The sequence below is a fragment of the Engraulis encrasicolus genome, chromosome 16 (assembly GCF_034702125.1).
Source record: "Engraulis encrasicolus isolate BLACKSEA-1 chromosome 16, IST_EnEncr_1.0, whole genome shotgun sequence".
NCBI lineage: Eukaryota > Metazoa > Chordata > Actinopteri > Clupeiformes > Engraulidae > Engraulis > Engraulis encrasicolus.
Genome location: NC_085872.1, coordinates 3,886,962 through 3,906,380, shown reverse-complemented (window position 1 = coordinate 3,906,380; position 19,419 = coordinate 3,886,962). Strand labels below are relative to the sequence as shown.

The 19,419-nt window shown below is 43.8% G+C and overlaps 2 protein-coding genes and 1 long non-coding RNA gene across 3 annotated transcripts; 1 reads left to right on the top strand and 2 right to left on the bottom strand.

The window, feature by feature from the left end:
- Window positions 1-1,595: 1,595 nt before the first annotated feature.
- Window positions 1,596-4,828, bottom strand: LOC134466229 (uncharacterized). Its single transcript, XR_010038245.1, has 4 exons — window positions 3,942-4,828; window positions 3,642-3,735; window positions 3,115-3,192; window positions 1,596-3,010 (listed from the first exon to the last, which is right to left on the bottom strand). It is a non-coding gene; the product is annotated as an uncharacterized LOC134466229 (long non-coding RNA).
- A 6,082-nt stretch (window positions 4,829-10,910) lies between these two features.
- LOC134466228 (uncharacterized) lies at window positions 10,911-12,523 on the bottom strand. Its single transcript, XM_063220122.1, has 2 exons — window positions 12,493-12,523; window positions 10,911-11,802 (listed from the first exon to the last, which is right to left on the bottom strand). Exon 2 carries the CDS (start codon window positions 11,800-11,802, stop codon window positions 11,164-11,166), a length of 639 nt encoding a protein of 212 aa, XP_063076192.1. The 5' UTR covers window positions 12,493-12,523; the 3' UTR covers window positions 10,911-11,163.
- Window positions 12,524-13,963: 1,440 nt separating this feature from the next.
- On the top strand, window positions 13,964-14,995 carry LOC134465945 (uncharacterized). Its single transcript, XM_063219844.1, has one exon. It carries the CDS (start codon window positions 13,979-13,981, stop codon window positions 14,993-14,995), a length of 1,017 nt encoding a protein of 338 aa, XP_063075914.1. The 5' UTR covers window positions 13,964-13,978.
- The last annotated feature ends 4,424 nt before the right edge of the window (window positions 14,996-19,419 follow it).

Below are 19,419 nucleotides of genomic sequence, written 5' to 3'. Positions count from 1 at the left end.
GAATTGAGTATGAAATTGAAGCATTTGCTGATTATTTTTTGGCTGTAGAAGGTACATGTAGGAAAATGTATAATTTGATTATAAAATACCGAGGCATTTCAGTGATTTTTATGAACAAAAAGTTGAATTGTAATGATTCTTACATCATCTCCCCCAATATTAATAAATGGTGATGTTGTCACCTACTGTGAAGAAGCATCAGCAGTAGAGAAAAAGATAAAGACATCTAAGCTAGGATAATATCAGGTTAATATTATTACGTTGGGGGCTAACATCAAAATCACACTTTCAGCATTCATTCAGTACAAAATGCGTCATGTAGTGGCTCTACTGAGGGACGGGGGCTAATGGCCAATGCTCTTGGAACTTCCACGGTAACTTTTGAGGGGCATCGCTTCTTTTTTTTCACTTCTCTGCATAATAGTAGGCCTATCTACCCTCATCTGCCGTCATGAGTTGGCTATTGTTCACTGTTCGGCACATATATGATGATAGGAGAATTGATTTTATTAATAGATTGCCATACGTGATTACGGATAGTAGTCGTGGAGTGATGCATATTTGGTATGACGCACGACCTGTTACACCTGTTCACAGAATGGGCCATGACTCAGGGGGGAACAGTATTCCTATACGGTGTCATGGTAGGTTACGGATGTAGACCTACTCTGAGCACAACCGTTAGAACTATCGCTTTATTTTCCCGAGTTAAAATGATCCGGCGCTAAGGGAAACCGAATTTAGTTTGCTGCTAATCTGCTAATTTATAGCGCGGTCATCGACACATTTTCTCATTCGGAAGTAATCTCGTGTCGGTCCAATATCAAAACAAGCAACAACATATTGCCGTCAAATACGGCGAAACATTGGGTGAATCATTACGACAGACCTCGGCCTTTATTTATTTTCACAAGTTTAGGGATTTAGCAACTGGACGCAATTCACTATTCTCATACAGGCTACCTTTCTCAAAGTCCATTTACCTTTGAAACGGTGATTTTGACGGTGCTCACTTGTAAAACTACAGCGACAGTACCAATAATACATGACGACAGGAGGAGGACACTTGTTTCAGAGATTATAGGAGTACATTAACCAGTCTCTCTGCTTGTGTGATTAGATTTCGAAGCAAACTTTCTGTCGGCAGCTGATGCCTCGACTCGAGAGGAGCGCAGCATAACAAATGAAGACATCCAAACTAGTTCTAGCGCTCTGATTGGTCAATATTCCCCCCACACGTTGCTGGCCAATGGAAAGGCCAGCGCGAGACAATTGCAAGCAGAGCCATGTCTACGGCTCTGTCTGGTTGCAAGTCTACAGAGCAATTTATAAGGGCCCATGAACACACTTTGCTATTGGTTTTTCGCGTATTTTGAAGTGACAGAAAAATCCGTATCTGCTACACAAAATGCGTAATGGTCGGCAGGTATGCCTGATGTGAATTTATTGATAAAATGAAAATGAATGAAATGAAAATGAATTTTTTAAACGCTTTTAATATCACACCAAACAATGTACACACACTTAGACAGGAACCATACATTTCATAAAAATACATAATTTAAAACAACACACATACCCTGCAAACAATATACTCTATATGCAGTGATGTATACAGTAGCCTACTCAGGTCACAAATGTACAACTCAGAAACAAACACGCATCTCTCTCCCAAGCGGCGTTTCCGATTGTCTCCCACGTCCTAACACTGGCCGTCAGAGCATTGAAGAAATCTTAATACTCAACAGCACTCAAATTTTGCCTAGTAGAACAGGTGAGGTCAGGCATAAACGCGTTGTCCTGACCGTCTGTTACCAAGACAATGCGATGCGACACAGAAAAGACGGGCGGCTCTCCACTGCACTTTAGCCTATTTAACAGTGGAATCTTCCGACGCGAGGCACGAGTTTGGAGTTTGTTACAACAGACATGACCGCTGTAAAATAAAAACTGATCAGGCAATGCTTTGATCATGTCTTGTTAACTTTGTTGGCCACGGAGCATAGTGACTAAAAGTTAGCATCAACTAAAAGGGTCAAGTCACCATCAGAAGAAAACGGCCGTCTTGTAAAACATGTGTTTGAGTGAAACGGTAGACGGTAGGGACTTTGCGAGGCTATTTATTTAATGCCTACATATAACGTGACCAAAAATGTCTCTAAGCTGCACGTTGCAATATAGCCAAACGTATTCGAGAAAACCTGATGCAGCCAGAGTCCAACAACTTCAATGCACCAGAAGTGAATTCGCCTTCTAGTTGGGTGCGTCATATGCGCATGTACATTACAGCTACCTTATTACCTGGAATATTTTTGAGGGCTGATATTACAAAAAGCTAGTAGGTAATTTTTATTTTATTTTCTCTACCTAGCATTCAACCATGAATGGTTGGCTCTGTCCACCCACCAGTTTGAACTAAATAACTAAGAAATTGTGTGTGTGGGGGGGAATGAAAGGGATAAGAAGAATAAGTTCAAAAATGTAAAAAAAAATCCAATTTGGCAAAAAAAATAATCAGAAAAAAACTGAATGATGAAAAATAAAACGGAATTTGAGAAAAATTAAAACTGATTTCATAGGCCCCTACGACAGGTTAGGTTTGGGAAGGGCACAATTCATAAAACTCAGAAACATACAATGCTTTTTCAAAAAAAAAAGGGTTCTATGTTCCCCGCTGCATCCAAGTAGACTGCCACATTGCTAAGAGCAGGTTGTTATTACACCTCTGGCAGGTTAGGTTTAAGGATAGTTTTAGTCAGGGCACATACAAAAATGGATTTGAGTAAAAGTTGTCAATTCATAGTAAATACGTGGTAAATATGAAAGTAAGAGGAAAAATAGTACAGGTACAGCATTTTAGTGCAGACTATACAGGCATGTACAATATTATAAACATTGCTGTTGATTTCATGTTCTTCAGCCGCCAATCATGCCAGCAGGGTCTACTGAAGGTCTCTGGTCACTGCTTCCTCGTCATACTGCAACAGGCACTCAGTCTCACTTCTGGGAGCTGTAGAAACAACAAATAAATAAATACTTCGTCATGCACCTCATATTGACATAGCAAATATATCAATAAGCAAGACATATTGAGCCCAACAGGGATAATCTTACACTATATGAGTTTTCTGTGGTCTCTTGTAAGATTGCCCATCACCATCCTGCAGGACACTACCGTCTCCCTGCCAGGATCTGTAGGATATAAGAAAATAAATCAAAACATAGCAATGCACAGCATTGACAACTTATCTATAAAGTAGCACAAGTCATATTGACAATGTAGGCCAGGGGTGGGGAACCTATGTCTCTAGGGCCGTTTGCGACCCTTGAGGCAGTTTTATCCGGCCCCCGATATAATTTTAATGCAATTCCATCTTCACATGAAATATGACATATTTTGTAAAGGAATCTTAGAAAATACATTAGCAATACAATTAAGTTATATTCAGGGAACCTGAAGAAGGTTGTGTTTGTTTAAATGTGGCTGCCTTCAATATAGGCCTAAAGTGAAAGGGAAAATCCTGGTTTGTGTTCATAGTACGGCCCTTGGAGGACTTTTATGGCCCCTCGGATGAATTTGAAGTGGCCATTCGAATGAGAAAGGTTCCCCAACCCTGACGTAGGCTATAGGTTAAGCTTACCCTCTTTCACTCTACTGTGCCCATTTCGGGTTGACCTCCACACACGTCTGTAGCACAGCACACAGGATTGCAGGACATAGCATCCTGCAGGACACTGCAAAAAACAAGGGGAACGAATAAATGACCTGTCCAGTTCTATAAAAAAGAAAAGAAATTTGATGCAGTGCCAGAGCTGTGGTAAAAGTAACCTTGGTTATATCATCTAGGACTAGCGTGTGTGTGAGTGTGTGGTAAATCCAGTGTTCACATTATTCAGATATGAGAATTAATTCATTAATTTTAACTGATATCACCACATACCGATATCAGTGCCATTTCACCCTGCCAAGACACTGGACCTTCTATGATCACGGCGTCCTCGTCATACTGCAGCAGGCACCCTGTTGTTTCTACAGCTCCTAGAAGAGAGACAAATAAATTAAATACTTCGCCATGCATCTCATATTGACATAGCAAATGTATCAATGAGCAAGTCATATTGGTCACAAAGAAGTTAATCTTACATTCTTTCAGTCTTCTATGGCAAGACTGCTCCTCATAAGAGCTGTTAGGCCTTCAAGTGACTCGTCTTCGCCATATTATGAGACAGCAGCCTGTGAAAACATGGTAAATAGAATAACCCATTAACCTTGGGTCCTAATATAATACATGGACATAAACTAGCCTACATTATTTAGACAATGTCAGTAGACCTCCACGTGAAACAATAAGAGAAAGTGACCATGCATAATTTCAATTTCTTGAAGAGGCCAGCTACACTTATTTGTGCAACAAGTGCTGTTTTGAGGACCCATACGTTTTAAGGACATGCTGCCTACTGTTGCAAATGCCAGGGTATTTCACATTGATTTCGGGGTGGCGTGCTCTATGCTACACTTATTTGTGCAACAAGTGCTGTTTTGAGGACCCATACTTTTTAAGGACAGGTTGCCTACTGTTGCAAATGCCAGGGTATTTCACATTGATTTCTAAACTATTTCTTAACTACAGGGACGTTAGTCGATACATAGTAATGACGCTACGACCAAGCTACTAGGGAATGTAATTAAACTAGTCGCTTCGCTACTGCCCAGCACTGAAAACCAACATACCCAGACGGCACACCAATCTTGCCAACGTCGCCTAGATGCATTTTTGCCGCTGTAAAATACATTGGCAAGACGTCTAAGCGTTAGTTCATCAGCGAAATGCCGGGCAGGCGTGAAAAATGAGCAGTGCCCAGCATCTAGTTGATGAGCTAACGCAATAGCATGCTAACGGTAGCCTTTGTCAATTTTAAGCGCTGGGAGATGGTCACTCCCAAGTGAGATCACTCCCGGACGTGTAGTCCCAGGTGATCCTATCAATCCCAGGCGTTCTATCCCACCCGATTACATTTCTCGTATTATCATACACTACCACATACAAGCAATTTAGGGTTAAGGTTAGGGTTAGGTTTAGGGTACGTAACAAAAAACTACATCAAAAAGATAACTAGCTCGGTGGGCTCGATAGTCTGGCTAGTGGGAGCGAACCGACTGGGGATCGAACCGCGCTGGGAGCGACAAACTGGGAATCATCTTTAGGCAGGGGAAAGGCAATTGAGAACGAGCAATGTCAAACAATTTACCATCAACAAGTATACTTAACATATTCACCGTTTCACTACTGCATTTTGTCATTACGATGCTCGCCAGTTATCAGAATTTACTAGCGTACAGCAGCAACAAGAGTAGTCACATTCATTTGTTGGGACTTGTGCTACAACTTAGCAATGGCGGATCTGTGTTCAGAGGAGCTATTCAATCGCTCTTGAGTACTGAAACTTTAAACCACAGTTGAGTAAAATTTACTTACATGTATGTGAAGGCCATTTTCCGTTGGTATGTGAGGAACTTTCCCCCATATCGCCAAGAAACGTGTAACAGTGAAACCACACAGACAGCGCGTGGTTCTGGTGTTGTTGACCGCGGTAGATGGCTTCTTTGTGGCTTGTGTGTGGAATTCGCATTGTGCGAATTAGTTGTACTGCCACCTAAGGGCTTGGTGTAGAACTAATTTAACCAGAGACAGTCTGTTTTGAACTTCCTTGAACAATCCTTGCTTTAGTTCAGAATAATTTAAAAACCAGAGTGGCCAAGCACATTGATGTTTTTCCTCAAAAGCAGGGGTGAGGAACCTTTTTAATTCAAAGGGTCACTTCAAAATGTAGGCTATGTCCAAGAAAGATCATTCAGATCTTTCTATTCTGATAGCCTATTCGGTTCATTTAGGCTAAATATTTATAGCACCGATCACATTGTTTGATCAACTTCATTTCTGAGCTTATAGTATCATAATAAAATGTACTGACAGCAGAGCTGTGGCTAGTAGAAAGGTTTAAAGAAACACTTTGCAACTTTTTCATAGTCATGAAATGGCTTGGTACTCAAGATTTTGCTTGACTGACCCGTAATGGGGAAAATGGCAATATTTCCATCACCGCCTAGTGCTCCTGCTCCGAAACAGCACTTGCAGTTTTGCCTGGCGGCGCCGCGCCTTTTGTTGTTGTGCAATTTGTGGCCGCTAGGGGCGTCTAGATTTCTATGCTGTATGAGCGGAGCGAGACCTATTCCTTCGTTTGCTAACTAAGCAGCAGCCAAGGAGGTCTACATAAGGCAGCAGCTTGCTGAAAGCTGGCTACTGGCTAGCTGATTGTAAAATATTACGCTGGCATGCAGTGAAAACAACGAATGGGACTGCAAATAAATCACGAGATAATTGAGATGAAAGGTTTGGACAGGCAAATAAATCGCTTGTGTGAACATTGGAAAAGGGCTTCAAACCGGAGAGAGCTGAACGCCAAAAGATGGGGATTTTATCATTCATTCACTACACTGGGATGTATGCATTAGCATTCTCAAAACCCACGCCACCTCGTTTAGTTTACAAAGATACACAAATGTATACGAGTTGAAATCTGATGTCGCACATTTTATTTGATGTCAAAGGACACAATCAGTCGAGCGAGGCTAAAAATATATGTTGTTATATGTTGAGACAAAACGTGATCTCTAGTCGGCATATGGATGTCCACTTTCACTTTCAACACCACACGAGATAAAACCGCGTCTTGTCACCTCGACTTCGAAATCGTTATTATGACAACAAAATAGCCGTTTGTTTCCTCATTCTTCTAATGTAGGCTACAGGTACTATATAGTTACTGGAAATGTGAAATAAAGACGGGGATATCTGCCGAGAACAAGTGGATCAAATAATATCCATCTGAGGGAAGTGCAAACATGATTGCAGTTGTGTGAAGTGAATTACGAAGCAGCCAACTCATAAGCAATGGGGGGAATCTCACAGATAAAGCCCCTTAGAAGTGGAGAGAACTGAATGCAAGGAAGGGAATCTGGTTAATTACAGAAGACGACGAAATTTAATTCGCACATAATCTCGAAGCCAATGTCTGTCTAATTTAGTTCAATGCACATTTTCGGCAGAACCACTAGAGGCCGCTATAAAGTTGTTTATATCTATGTGTTTATGTCAAAGTTGCATAGGATCGCTTTAATGCAGGGGTGGGGAACCTTTTTCATTCGAAGGGCCACTTCAAATTCCTACCATGGTCATAAAATCCTCCGGGGGCCGTACTATGAACACAAATCAGGATTTCCCCATGAAATTTAGGCATATATAGACACCTTTAGGCCTATATAGACATATAGACACCTTTAAAGGTAGACACATTTAAAACAGTCCCCACCTTTTCTAGGTCCCCTGAATATAGGCCTAACTTAATTGCATTGGAAATGTAATTTCTAAGATTCCTTTAGGCCTGCAAAATATGTCATAGGCCTATTTCATGTGAAGTTGCAAAACATTATAATGATATCAGGGGCCGGATAAAACGGCCTCAAGGGCCCTCGAGACATAGGTTCCCTACCCCTGGTTTAATGGTTAGTGATTCTGAAAAACACCACTGGGCAGCGTGAACAAACATACACACAGACACACAGACACACACATTTTAGTAAAAGGCCAAAAAATGCCCTAGGGCCCCCAACAATCCCGTTGCCTAGGGACCCCAAAATCCTAGAAACAGGCCTGCCGACCCCCCACTCCCTCCCACCCACCTGACCTCACCCCACCCCACTTGAAATTGACTGTAGCAGCTCCCGACCTGATCACTGGCATTTACATATTAAAGGCTCTCCTAAGAAGGGTATGGGAGGGGGGCATGGGGGAGCCGCAAATGCTGTGGCTTGAGGTATGAGGCAATTTAAGGTGCAAAACTCATCCACAAATTACTCTTTTCATGCAGTGACTGTGGACGAAGGCATGTGGGCACGTTTTCTGTAGATCAGCGCGCCGTGCGTGACATTGTGACGTCATACGTAATGTCATGACGTCATCTAGCGACTTTTCAGCAAGTCCATAGCGACTTTGGCTGATTTTCTTTTGGCAACACTGGATGGGCCTACAAGAAGAACAGGCAGGCAGGCATGCGTCTGTGAGATAGGTCCCGCCTTCTCTCTTATCTGTCGCTATTATTTAAGGTGTTTCAGCGACTAGAAACTAACGGTAGGGACACATAGGAGGCGAAGCAAGCGAAGTGAAGAGAGGCGAAATCCAACCGTCATCAGGTCATCGCGGCGACTCAAATGGAATGGGACAGTTATGTTGTTGATTTGATTGGGCCGCGACAGGCGAATTCGCTCCTCATTTGCATAACATTAAACTTTCTTAAATAATTTTGCGTCGCTTCGCTCCTGTTCGCTTGCCATCGCGTGCCTTCGCCTCTCTCATAGGAATGAATGGCAAAGTTCACAAATTCGCGTGTATGTGTCCCTACCGGAAGGGCCAAAACATACCAAGGCGGAACGGAACGGTCCCGGGACGAACGCGGTCTTTCTGCTTAGTTTTGGCCGGCGTGTTTTTCTCTGCCTTTCACACTGACAGCGTCGGCGTGCGCGGCCAGTCCTATTCAAAACCCTCCCCACAGCCAAAGCTAGCATGCTACTTTGCCATTCATTTCAATGAGACGCCGCCGGCCGCCGGCGTGAAAAATACGCTCGAGTTCTATTTTCCAAATCCAGCGCGACGCGGAGCCGGCTGACGCTCGACTACCGCCGGTTGGTGTGTAAGGACAGATATGTTTCAATGTATTTTCACCGACGCCGGTAAAAAACGCGGCCGTTCCGCGACACTTTACCGCCCTGGTGTGTAAGACCCCTAATCTGTTGGCACTGACAGCAATTACATCTTTCAAAACAGTAACGTTGACATAACACTATCTTAAATGCTGACGAGGTTGCCGATGTCACGAAATCATAGCCTACCATTGATGCAGCCTACTATGCACGCGCAGCGCCATGTAGAAATCAAAATGTTGCGTGAGGAATGTAATATCTTGCGGTCCGCTTTTTAATCCCGCACACTGTCCTGTCCATTCCACCAACAAACTTTAATACCCAACTACAGAGGTGTGCAAAAGCTTCTTTATTGAACTGATCAGGGCTTTAGTAGCCTAAGTCCGCGTGGCGTGACAGCTGATAGACGGCCCGCATAACAGTAGACTACCTTTTCATGCTGACCGTACAATAGTTAACCTTGCGAGCTGCAAAGGCGAGCCACATGCTGCTCGAGAGTTGCACAAGGAGGACTGTAAAACTGTGTACCGAAAATGTACATTCCGAAGTTGACGTCCTTCTGTAGGCTATTGCTTTTTTGTTTTGCCAACTTTTCTAGGCATTCTTCTTCTCTGTCAGCTGTCATTGGAAGCAGCAACAAGCGCGCTGACGCTTTAAAAGCCACGAAAAGGCAAAAAAAAAAAAAAAACCTGCTGCGTTATAGCGTTAACAAAATTGTCGGGCGATATTGACCTCAATAGTTAACGCACCGTTTTTAGATAATATAAAGTCAACAACATTATTAATTTAATCTACATATGATGCATAAACAAAACACTTACACACACAATAACACTCAATACACAAATGTTATGCAATCAGCAAAAAATATAACATTATATATATAAACCTACCACAGGAGATAAGAGGGCACCACTGACAGCAGGCTGCTGCTCCAGGAACCTGGCAAGCATATCATAAGTTCCACCGTACAGCAACGTCTGTGATGAGCTTGTGATATGGTAGTGCAAGCATCCTTTGGTTTCTCATCAGTGCACTGGCGGTTGCAGTGCTTCTGTAAAAAAAAAAAAAAAAAAAAAGTTGAAATCCTGCGGACCTTCTCGGTCAACCGAGCAACAGCTGGCACTTTCAGTGCGTGTTAAGGGTAGCATGTCATTTTTCTGACGCGTCTTTGGTCCGACGCGTCAATATTCCGAAAATTTTCCCTTGATCCTACAGCCCACTAACTAGAAATAATTAAATTAAACCCTTTGCTCCGACAGCGCAATGTTCCGACCAATGGCTGTTTGGGGTTGGTCATTATCCCAGGTCGCATGTCCTGCTTTTCCCGGTGCCAAGTAGACTTCAGCTGCATGCGCTGCTACAAACACATAGATGCCATCTGAGTCGGTCTAGCTGTGCCCTTACCAAAACCACCCCTAAACATAACCTGTCATTAATGCAATGTTTCCGAGTTTTACAATTGTGCCCTTCCCAGAACCATTCCTAACCCTAACCCTAAGTAGGATATTGCAATGTTTCTGAGTTTTAAATTTGTGCCTTGACCAAAACTTTCCCTAAACCTAACCCGTTACAGACAGCTGCATGACCACTGCGCAGGCTGTCAGAGATGACGGTGATCTAAAGCAGCTTTTGGTCGGAACATTGGACTGTAGGGACAAAGGGTTTCATTTTATTGGTAAAAAGGTATCTGAGACTAAGTACTGTAGGATCAATGGGAAATGTTCGGAACATTGAAGCGTCGGAAAAACGAGCAGACCCCAAGGTTAAGTACGTGTGCAAAACACTGAACGTCTTGGTATCCAGTTAGCTCAACAGCAACAGTCATACAGTTGAGGACGATATTATTAGCCCCCCTCCTGAAATTAGACATCTCTCTTGATTTCTCAGTGAGAAGGACCATTATGAACCGTTTGGGAGGCTAATAATATCGTCCTCAACTGTATTAGAGGTCATCCTCCCCTTCATACATCCTCCTCCTGTGCAGCCACAGCTTCTTTGCTGCCTGTATTATAAGACATTTAAGGGGCCTCTGGGTCTCTGGGTTGGCCCTGCTCTGGCTGTGGAGCTCCACCATGTCCTCACACAACCACAGCCAGAGAGCAAGAGAGCCCTAGTCACCCATGCCTCATACCCAGGCAGGATGTCCTTCAGCAGTTCCTCGGCAATATTATTGGAACATCTGACTGCGTCCATTTTCATCCCATTGTCGAGGAGAAGTGACATTGGCATTCGTGGCAGGTTGTTATTTAGCCACACAACTCCGTGTGCGCCTAAGAAAGTGGTCTCCATCTTTTGACAGACCCACAGCGCAGGCATGATGACCTCCATAATCAGGAAGCCCACGCTGCGGGTCATTTTTTCTACCATCCAGTCCATCTCCTGCTTAGACATCTGGAGACCAATCAGAATAATAAATAAATCACAAACCATATTGCAACACAAATATTCCACAGCACCTTGGGGTAGGACAGCCTGTCAGCAGCCGCTGATCTCTTGCCCTTGGGCAGCAAATCAACAGTCAGATCCATTAGCATCCAGATGGCCTCCTTCATGAAGTGGCCCAGGACGGTGGCCTTGAAGTCTTTGAATCGGAGTAGATCCCAGATGTCATCCTCCCCTTCATACATCCTCCTCCTGTGCAGCCACAGCATCTTTGCTGCCTGTATTATAAGACATTTAAGGGGCCTCTGGGTCTCTGGGTTGGCCCTGCTCTGGCTGTGGAGCTCCACCATGTCCTCACAGCCAGAGAGCAAGAAAGCCCTACTCACCCATGCCTCATACCCAGGCAGGATGACCTTCAGCAGTTCCTCTGCAATATTATTCGAACACCTGACTGCGTCCATTTTCATCCCATTGTCGAGGGGAAGTGACATTGGCATTCGTGGCAGGTTGTTATTTAGCCACACAACTCCGTGTGCGCCTAAGAAAGCTGTCTCCATCTTTTGGCAGACCCACAGCGCAGGCATGATGACCTCCATAATCAGGAAGCCCACGCTGCGGGTCATTTTTTCTACCATCCAGTCCATCTCCTGCTTAGACATCTGGAGACCAATCAGATTTGAATAAATAATCTCTTAAGGTGCAATGGAAAATTGTTGCAAAGGTTTTTCAACAAAGAAGGAAACATTAGGTGCGATCGAGATGTGTCAACGCATGTATGCGCATTTAGACAGCAATGCACCCTGGGTGGAAAATGCTGCATGACGGTTAGATTTCCTGTCAAACTTCGAAATTTCGTCGACGTTGCGTTGACGAGGTGACATGTCACATGGTGTAAAACTATCGCGGGATGAATGCGGCTGCAGTCAGATCTTGCAACCTCTGCAGTTGCTTATCCCCTTCAACGCTCGTCGGCGGACTGCCTCCGAGGTCACGCGCCCATGAACTGGTTGGTCAACAACTCACTCGCGTGTGTATATGGGTCTTGTCTCACACCTCTACACAAGTTTGCGCAGGTCCCCACTTCAGCTCCTCCTCACTGCCTGTCCCCCCACTCCTCACACGTGGTGTGTTAGTAGAGCAAACCGGTGCGAGCTCATCGTCTCGTTCATATTTGTGGCCGACTTTAAATGCGCTGTATTTAATAACACCCACATCGTGACAACAAGTTCTCGCTGACGTCCGTTGCGCAACGTCGACGCTCGCAATGAAGTCGTATGGGCTTATTGTCAACAAGCTCATTTACAAAGCAATACACTGAACTACTTAATTCAAATGAGAAACAGGCTTACTGCGATGCGGAAGGCTGGGCTGATCGTCCACAGTTCCCTGAAATGCAAGCATAAGTTGTTGGAAATAAAGTTTGCAGCCAATGGGAAGGCTGCCTTCCTTCCTGACAAATAGAGCCTGTATGTCATTTGTACCCAGTATATGCCTGTTGAATAAGAATCCAACTTTCACCGGCTTTGGTCTGTTTCTGTTTTCGTTTTCTAATCCCCTGCCTTCCGCCATTGTATGTGTCTCCCTCCCGCCTAGTACCGACTGGGAAACTGGCAGGCGGGATCCGCGTCGCGGAATATCGCCCGGGGGTGTGGTCGCTGGGGAGAAGCGATATCACAAGCATGTTGCTGTTGCCAACGGAGAGTAGCAAGTGTGGTTGAGATGTCACGTATAGCAGCAAGATAGCGGCAACTTCGAGCCGGCAGGAAAGTTAGCCAAACTAGCTAGTTCTAGCTATTCGGCTAATTAAAACAAAACTTCTTCAGAAAGAGAGAACACTTACCAGAAGGGATGTCTGATCTTTCCGTACACAGAGATTGGATATTGCTTTTCAGTGGAATATGTGGGTGGCTCTCAAAAGAGCCTTTGGAGGATACCACTTTTCAGCGCGAATGTTTGCATCAACTAGCACATTAGCCAGAGGGAAGAAACCAGAATTGCAAGACGATCCGAGGTGATAACTTAATAATATATATCGCACAATATCAAGTCGCCTTTGTGCATTGGCTGGCCTGTTAACCAAGAATTGTGCCATCAATTTTGCCATCTCGAAGGACATTATTCTGAATGCCATTTGTCTCGGCTCACAATCATTGCACACAATACAGTGCGCAATTGTGGTTAAACTAGTAGTCTGCACGATAAAGCAAAACAATTAATCAAAATAATGACGTATGTAGGCTATATTATCTTGATCGTCAGCGATTTTATGCAAAGTAGGCCTATGTCTTTTTTTTTTTAATGAACGCAGAAATTGTAAGCTGTGCGCGCATTACAATCCCCATGACATTTCCATGCCGAGCATCTGGTTCTGTTTTCTTTTGCCCGTAGAGCTACACAATCGGATGATGTGCTGTTTTATTCTAGACCATGTCACGATTAACCAAAAGGATGAATTGAATGCTGCTGTCCTAGTCTATCACAGTTCGTGTTATGAATAAATTAATTTAATAGAGCCAATGAATTGCGCGTACAGATGTTCTAGAATCATACAGAAGAGATTTGACCAATGCAATAACTTCGCGCTATTTTCACGTTCCTTCGGAGACCCGCGTTTTGGTATAAATATGGGTTTTAAAAATAGTCTTGTTATCACGTATCCTCATGCATCCGAAAAGGAGAGCCTTTGCCATCGCCGCGCTGCTGTTGGAGGGGGGACGCCGTAGCCCACAGTTTTGGGTACACCCCATCCGTGCTGCTCGTCTGGAGCTCGGGGAGTACCACCGTCTGGTGCAAGAGCTGCGTAAAGACCCGGCGCTCTTTCACCAATACTTCCGCATGACGAAGGAGCAGTTTGACGACCTGTTGAGCCGTGTGGGACCGCGCATCGCCAAGCGCAACACAAGGATGCGCGCAGCCATCGAGCCGGGGGAGCGTCTGTGTATCTGTCTCCGTTACCTGGTGACCGGGGACTGTTACAAGACCATCGCCTTCAGCTTCAGGGTGGGTGTGACCACGGTGTCCAACATCATTGGAGAGGTGTGCCAGGCCATCTGGGACTGTCTGGTGGAGGAGTTCATGCCGGTGCCGACCAAGCAGGACTGGAGTGCCATCGCTGAGGGATTCCTGCAGAGGTGGAACTTCCCAAACTGCTTGGGATCCATCGACGGCAAGCATGTGGTCATCCAGGCTCCCCCCAGGTCAGGATCCAAGTACCGCAACTACAAGAATGCCTTTTCCATCGTGCTTCTTGCAGTTGTTGACGCAGAGTACTTGTTCCGGATGGTGGATGTGGGTGCCTATGGCCGCAACAGCGACGGTGGCACACTGAACAACTGCCCATTCGGCGAGGACCTGAAGGATGGCAAGCTGGACCTCCCAGGTGACTGTGTCATCACCGGAGCGGAACATCTGGGGAAGCTGCCACATGTTTTTGTGGGGGACGAGGCCTTCCCCCTCCGGCGGAACCTGCTGCGCCCTTTCCCCGGCACCCACCTGAGCAGGGAGAGGAGAGTTTTTAACTACCGCCTCAGCCGTGCCAGGCTGACCGTTGAGTGTGCCTTTGGCATTCTCGCCAGCAGGTGGAGGATGTACCGCCGTTCCATCACCCTGTCGCCTGAAAAAGCAGAGCTGTGCGTAAAGGCCACCTGTATCCTGCACAATTTCATTCGGGTGACGGGAAGACACACAGGGGCCAGGCCTGTCGTCATGGAGGAGGGTGAGGATGAGCTTGTGCTGCACGATCTGACCCAGCTTGGCACCAACAATGCAGCCAGAGCTGCCATTCGGGTGAGGGAGACCTTCGCAGGCTACTTCAGTGCAGAGGGGGCTGTTCCTTGGCAGGGGGATGTGTAGGAGTCCACAGCTCACCAAAGGCTCTTTTCAGAGCCACCCACAGTTGTCACTGAAAAGTAATATCCAAAGTTGCACAATCACTTCACTTGCACAATCACTTCAATGAGACGCAGAATTATTCCTTGGCTTGAAATATTTTACAAATATTTCATACTTGTGAAATATTTCAGCCAAGAAAATAATTTGTTTGGGTCTATAACTGATGCTTTCTAGACATGTTTACTAGACATCTCTTTAGTTTCTTTAGTTGTCACCTCATGCGAAAGCTAAATTAGCTGTAGTATTTAACTGGTATGGTCTTTTAGTACACCATCCTGTGCTAACCTCGAGCCAGCAGTTATTCAGTGAAGCAGAACCAAAAAAAAACACTTGAATCTTGATTTTTCTTTTTAAGATGAAGGTGACACAGCAAAACATGTTTTAGAGATGTCTAGTAAGCATCTGTGGTGCTATAACTTACATACTATGAAAAAAGCTGTTGTAAATAAAAGACAAATTTAACATTTTTGAAATTGCAAAATATAATGTAATTTTTGTCTTTTATTTTTTAAGGTGCATTTTTTTCTATACAGCCGCTCCATCGATTGCCTCCAACTCTGCCTCATGGATGAGGCGGTGTATAGCGAACTTCACCTCCGCCCGTTTTCTCAATGGCAGGAGCTTCAGGGAGGGTGCCAGGCTTGTGAGGAACCTGACCTCCTCCTCCAGGACGGTTAGCACCCTCTCTTGGAAGCTTTTAGCCTTCTTAGCTGGGGGGGTGCGGGAAACCCGGGCAACACGGCCTGTAGAGGTGGAGGTGGCGGAGGGAGTGGAGGTGGAGGTAGAGGCAGTGGCTTCTGGGGCTGGTGAGGATGGCGTTTGGTCGGTCAGGCTTGTGGAACTGCCCTCATCCTCCAGTTCCTGGGTTGGGGTTGGGGTTGCAGGCAGTGCAGGGGTAGCAGGGGCACCCCATTATCTGATAAAATTTCCAGGGCCGATAATCACTATACCCGGCGCCACTCCTGCAACGGTCTTTCTCCTTGTTCAGCTCCTTCTTGTGGTTGTCTCGGAGGTTTTTCCAGCGTTTTCTGCACCATTCTTCTGTGGGGGGGGGGACAAGTTGTTGGACAAGTCATGAGATATTCATCGCCTTCTGCATGAGGCAGAGATGGAGTGTATGGAGCAACAAATAAATACCTTTTTTTTCATATTTAAACATAATGTTAACAGCAGATTATGAAGACCCGAGATGTCTATTAGTTATGATATTTATTTTATTTTCTCTACTCTTTAGCACATTGAAGGGCATGTATGTATGGTAGGAAATGTGGATTGATTGATAACATATGGCAATCTATGTCAGTCATAGGTCACTGATTCTTGAGAAAGTGGCTAAAACAGGTTGTAATCTTGAAAGAAAAAAACGAAGTGAATTACAAAATAATATGGTATATCCTCGTAAACAAAGGTCTTAACTTTTCAGAAATGCACAAGGCCAATCTCCCCATTTTGATTTTTTTTCAGAAATCAAGTTTTTCTCCGATCATACCTTGTTTTTTGTCAACACCGTCAGACACAATTAAAAGCAATAAAAAGTGTATTGATTTGGTTGCATATGTATCTGGAGTTTTTAAGTGATTGTGTGTGTTTTTTGGTTCACACATACGCCTTTAAATGTTGAAAATTCACTTACATTCTATTTTAATACTGCTTCATGTGTTCTAATTTAAAAATATGTGCTGTCAGACAATGCTTACTTAATGCCTAAATAGATCAAACATTTTTTTGTAATTTCACAAATATTCGTGTAGGCTTAAATTTGCTATTACTTTGATAATTCAACAACTCCAAAGGAAAATTTTGTAAGCACATTCATTTAAAATGTCCAAAACTCCTTCTTACGGTGGTGACTTAAGAACTGACGGTGGTGACAGTAATCTGAAAGTGGTGAAAGTTACCTAATTATTACCTACATTTAGCAAAATAAATAGCCCTCTCAAGTCAATGACATCTAGCATAAACACTTTATTTTTCTGTGTGCACAGTATGCTTGTGCATGTGTTTTTTCTTCATTTGTTAGATACTGTAGGAAGGGCCTAGATTATTGAAAATGTGGCATAAACAGGTTTTAAGTTGTTCAAATCCAAAATATAGAGGTGTATTATCATAGATTAAGGTCTTGGCTGTGCAGTGAATGTATTGGCCAAGCTCCCCATGTTTTACATTTTTCAGAAAATGGCCTCTTTCTTGGTTTTGTCACCAGCGTCAGACAGAATTAGAAGTAAAAAAAAAACATGTTTACTGTATTTAAGTGAATTACTTTTACAATTCAACATAATTGTAGATACTTATTGGAAGCATATTCTTAAAACTTGTCAAAAACATGTAAAACACATGCTTTTTTGTGAACTACATCAGATGTCACCACCGTCAGGTTTTGTGACAAAAAACCCTCCAAATGCACCTCAGTGGAGGCTAGAGTATAAGTTTGGCTCACAATTATTACTAACATGTCTGGTAATGTTTCATTAACCAGTACAATTTAGTAAAATATGGAACAAGATGATGAGCGGAACAAAATCTGACGGTGGTGACATCTGACGGTGTGAGACAAAAAAAACACTCTTTTACATATTGTGCATTTTTTGCTCACATTAGCCACTTCGTTTTCGCTCTGTTTCTTAGGGGCTTCATGCCGCTTCTGAAAAAGTATATATAATTAACATTAATGTAACATAATACTATTAAAACCCCCGACGGTGTTGACAGTTTATGGTTGGGACAGTACCAGTGTCCAAACAAATTAACAAATTGAGGAGAAATTAGTAAATTTACAGGAGCTTCAGTGATGGTGAAGTATTCAGTAGAGCTGAAGGTTTGAAAAGGGGTCCTAAGTAATGACAATGACCTTGTCCATCCCTGATTTTATTGTCTTTTTAAAAAAATCTGACGGTGGTGACCAATATGATGGACACACTTTGAGCAATCAGAAAATAATAGTAAATATTGTTTTACACGCACTATGTGCATATCTGCAGAACCACTTCAATATGGACTTTCACATCATGGTGATATTATTCAATAATATCAGTGATTTTTACATTTTAAGTCAATTGAAATGATGATGTCTGTCCTTGGGACAGCTGTTTTTACAGGGTGTGGGCAGCTTTATAGCCACGAAAAGTAATAAAATTACACTTAAATATTTCAAACGACTGTACATTTGTGTAACAGACCCCTGGGTCTTTACCTGTATTCATTTTGTTCATGAAAATGTAGTTTATTTTCAACAGAATTGGCAGTTTATTGCAGAGACATGTTTTAGCCACTTTCTCAAGAATCAGTGGCGTAACGCAACATCCGGCGTCAATGGGTTAATATGCTTTTATTATATGTTGTGACGTCATCGGTCGAATGCTCCATTCATTTCAATGGGGCTACCCAGCGTTCGCACGTCTGTTATGTAAGGGTTAACGTTGGGCGAGAAGGTCGCTACCGTGGAATAGCAGCACCACAGAGAGAATCTTTAGACCCCGACGCGGAGCGGAAGTGCTGCTATTCTACAAAGCCACCGACTCGCCGAACGTTAACCTGCTTATTATATGCATATACTTCAATGATTCACACATGGCTGGGACATTTCTTTAGGCCTATTAAATGTTACGTTTATTATAGTTTTTCATGTCAAAAGATTGTTGCTGCGCAAAACTAAACAGTGCCGTTGTGGAACACCGCTAGGCAACAGCTAGGTAGCCAGGACAACAGGTGTTGTCTATCACAGCAGCTGATAAGAGCCTTGTTGAAAAGTCGCTTTAGCAGTGAAAAGTCTTGTTGCCATTGACAGCGGTCTGTTATAGACCAACCCGTCCGTTATCGAAAAATAACAGACGTGCGAACGTTGGGGAGCCCCATTGTAATGAATGGAGCATTCGACCGATGACGTCACACCATATAAAAAGTAAGGGTTAACGTTCGGCGAGAAGGTCGCTACCGTGGAATAGCAGCACGACAGAGAGAACCTTTAGACCCCGACGCGGAGCGGAGGTGACGGGGACATTTCTTTAGGCCTATTTAATGTCAGGTGTTGTCTATCACAGCAGCTGATTAGAGTCTTGTTGAAAGGTCGCTTTAGCAGTGAAAAGTATTGTTGCCATTGACAGCGGTCTGATATAGACCAATCCGTCCGTTATCGAAAATTATTATATGGTGTGACGTCATCGGTCGAATGCTCCATTCATTTCAATGGGGGTCCCCAACGTTCGCACGTCTGGATGGGTTGGTCTATATCAGACCGCTGTCAATGGCAACAAGACTTTTCACTGCTAAAGCGACTTTTCAACAAGACTCTAATCAGTTGCTGTGATAGCCAACATCTGTTGTCCTGGCTACCTAGCTGTTGCCTAGCGCAGCAACAATCTTTTGACATGAGAAACTATAATAAACTT

What these genes read in the sequence shown, in the direction of transcription:
- LOC134466228 (XM_063220122.1), bottom strand. Translation starts at nt 11,802, where the DNA reads ATGTCTAAGCAGGAGATGGACTGGATGGTAGAAAAAATGACCCGCAGC.
- LOC134465945 (XM_063219844.1), top strand. Translation starts at nt 13,979, where the DNA reads ATGACGAAGGAGCAGTTTGACGACCTGTTGAGCCGTGTGGGACCGCGC.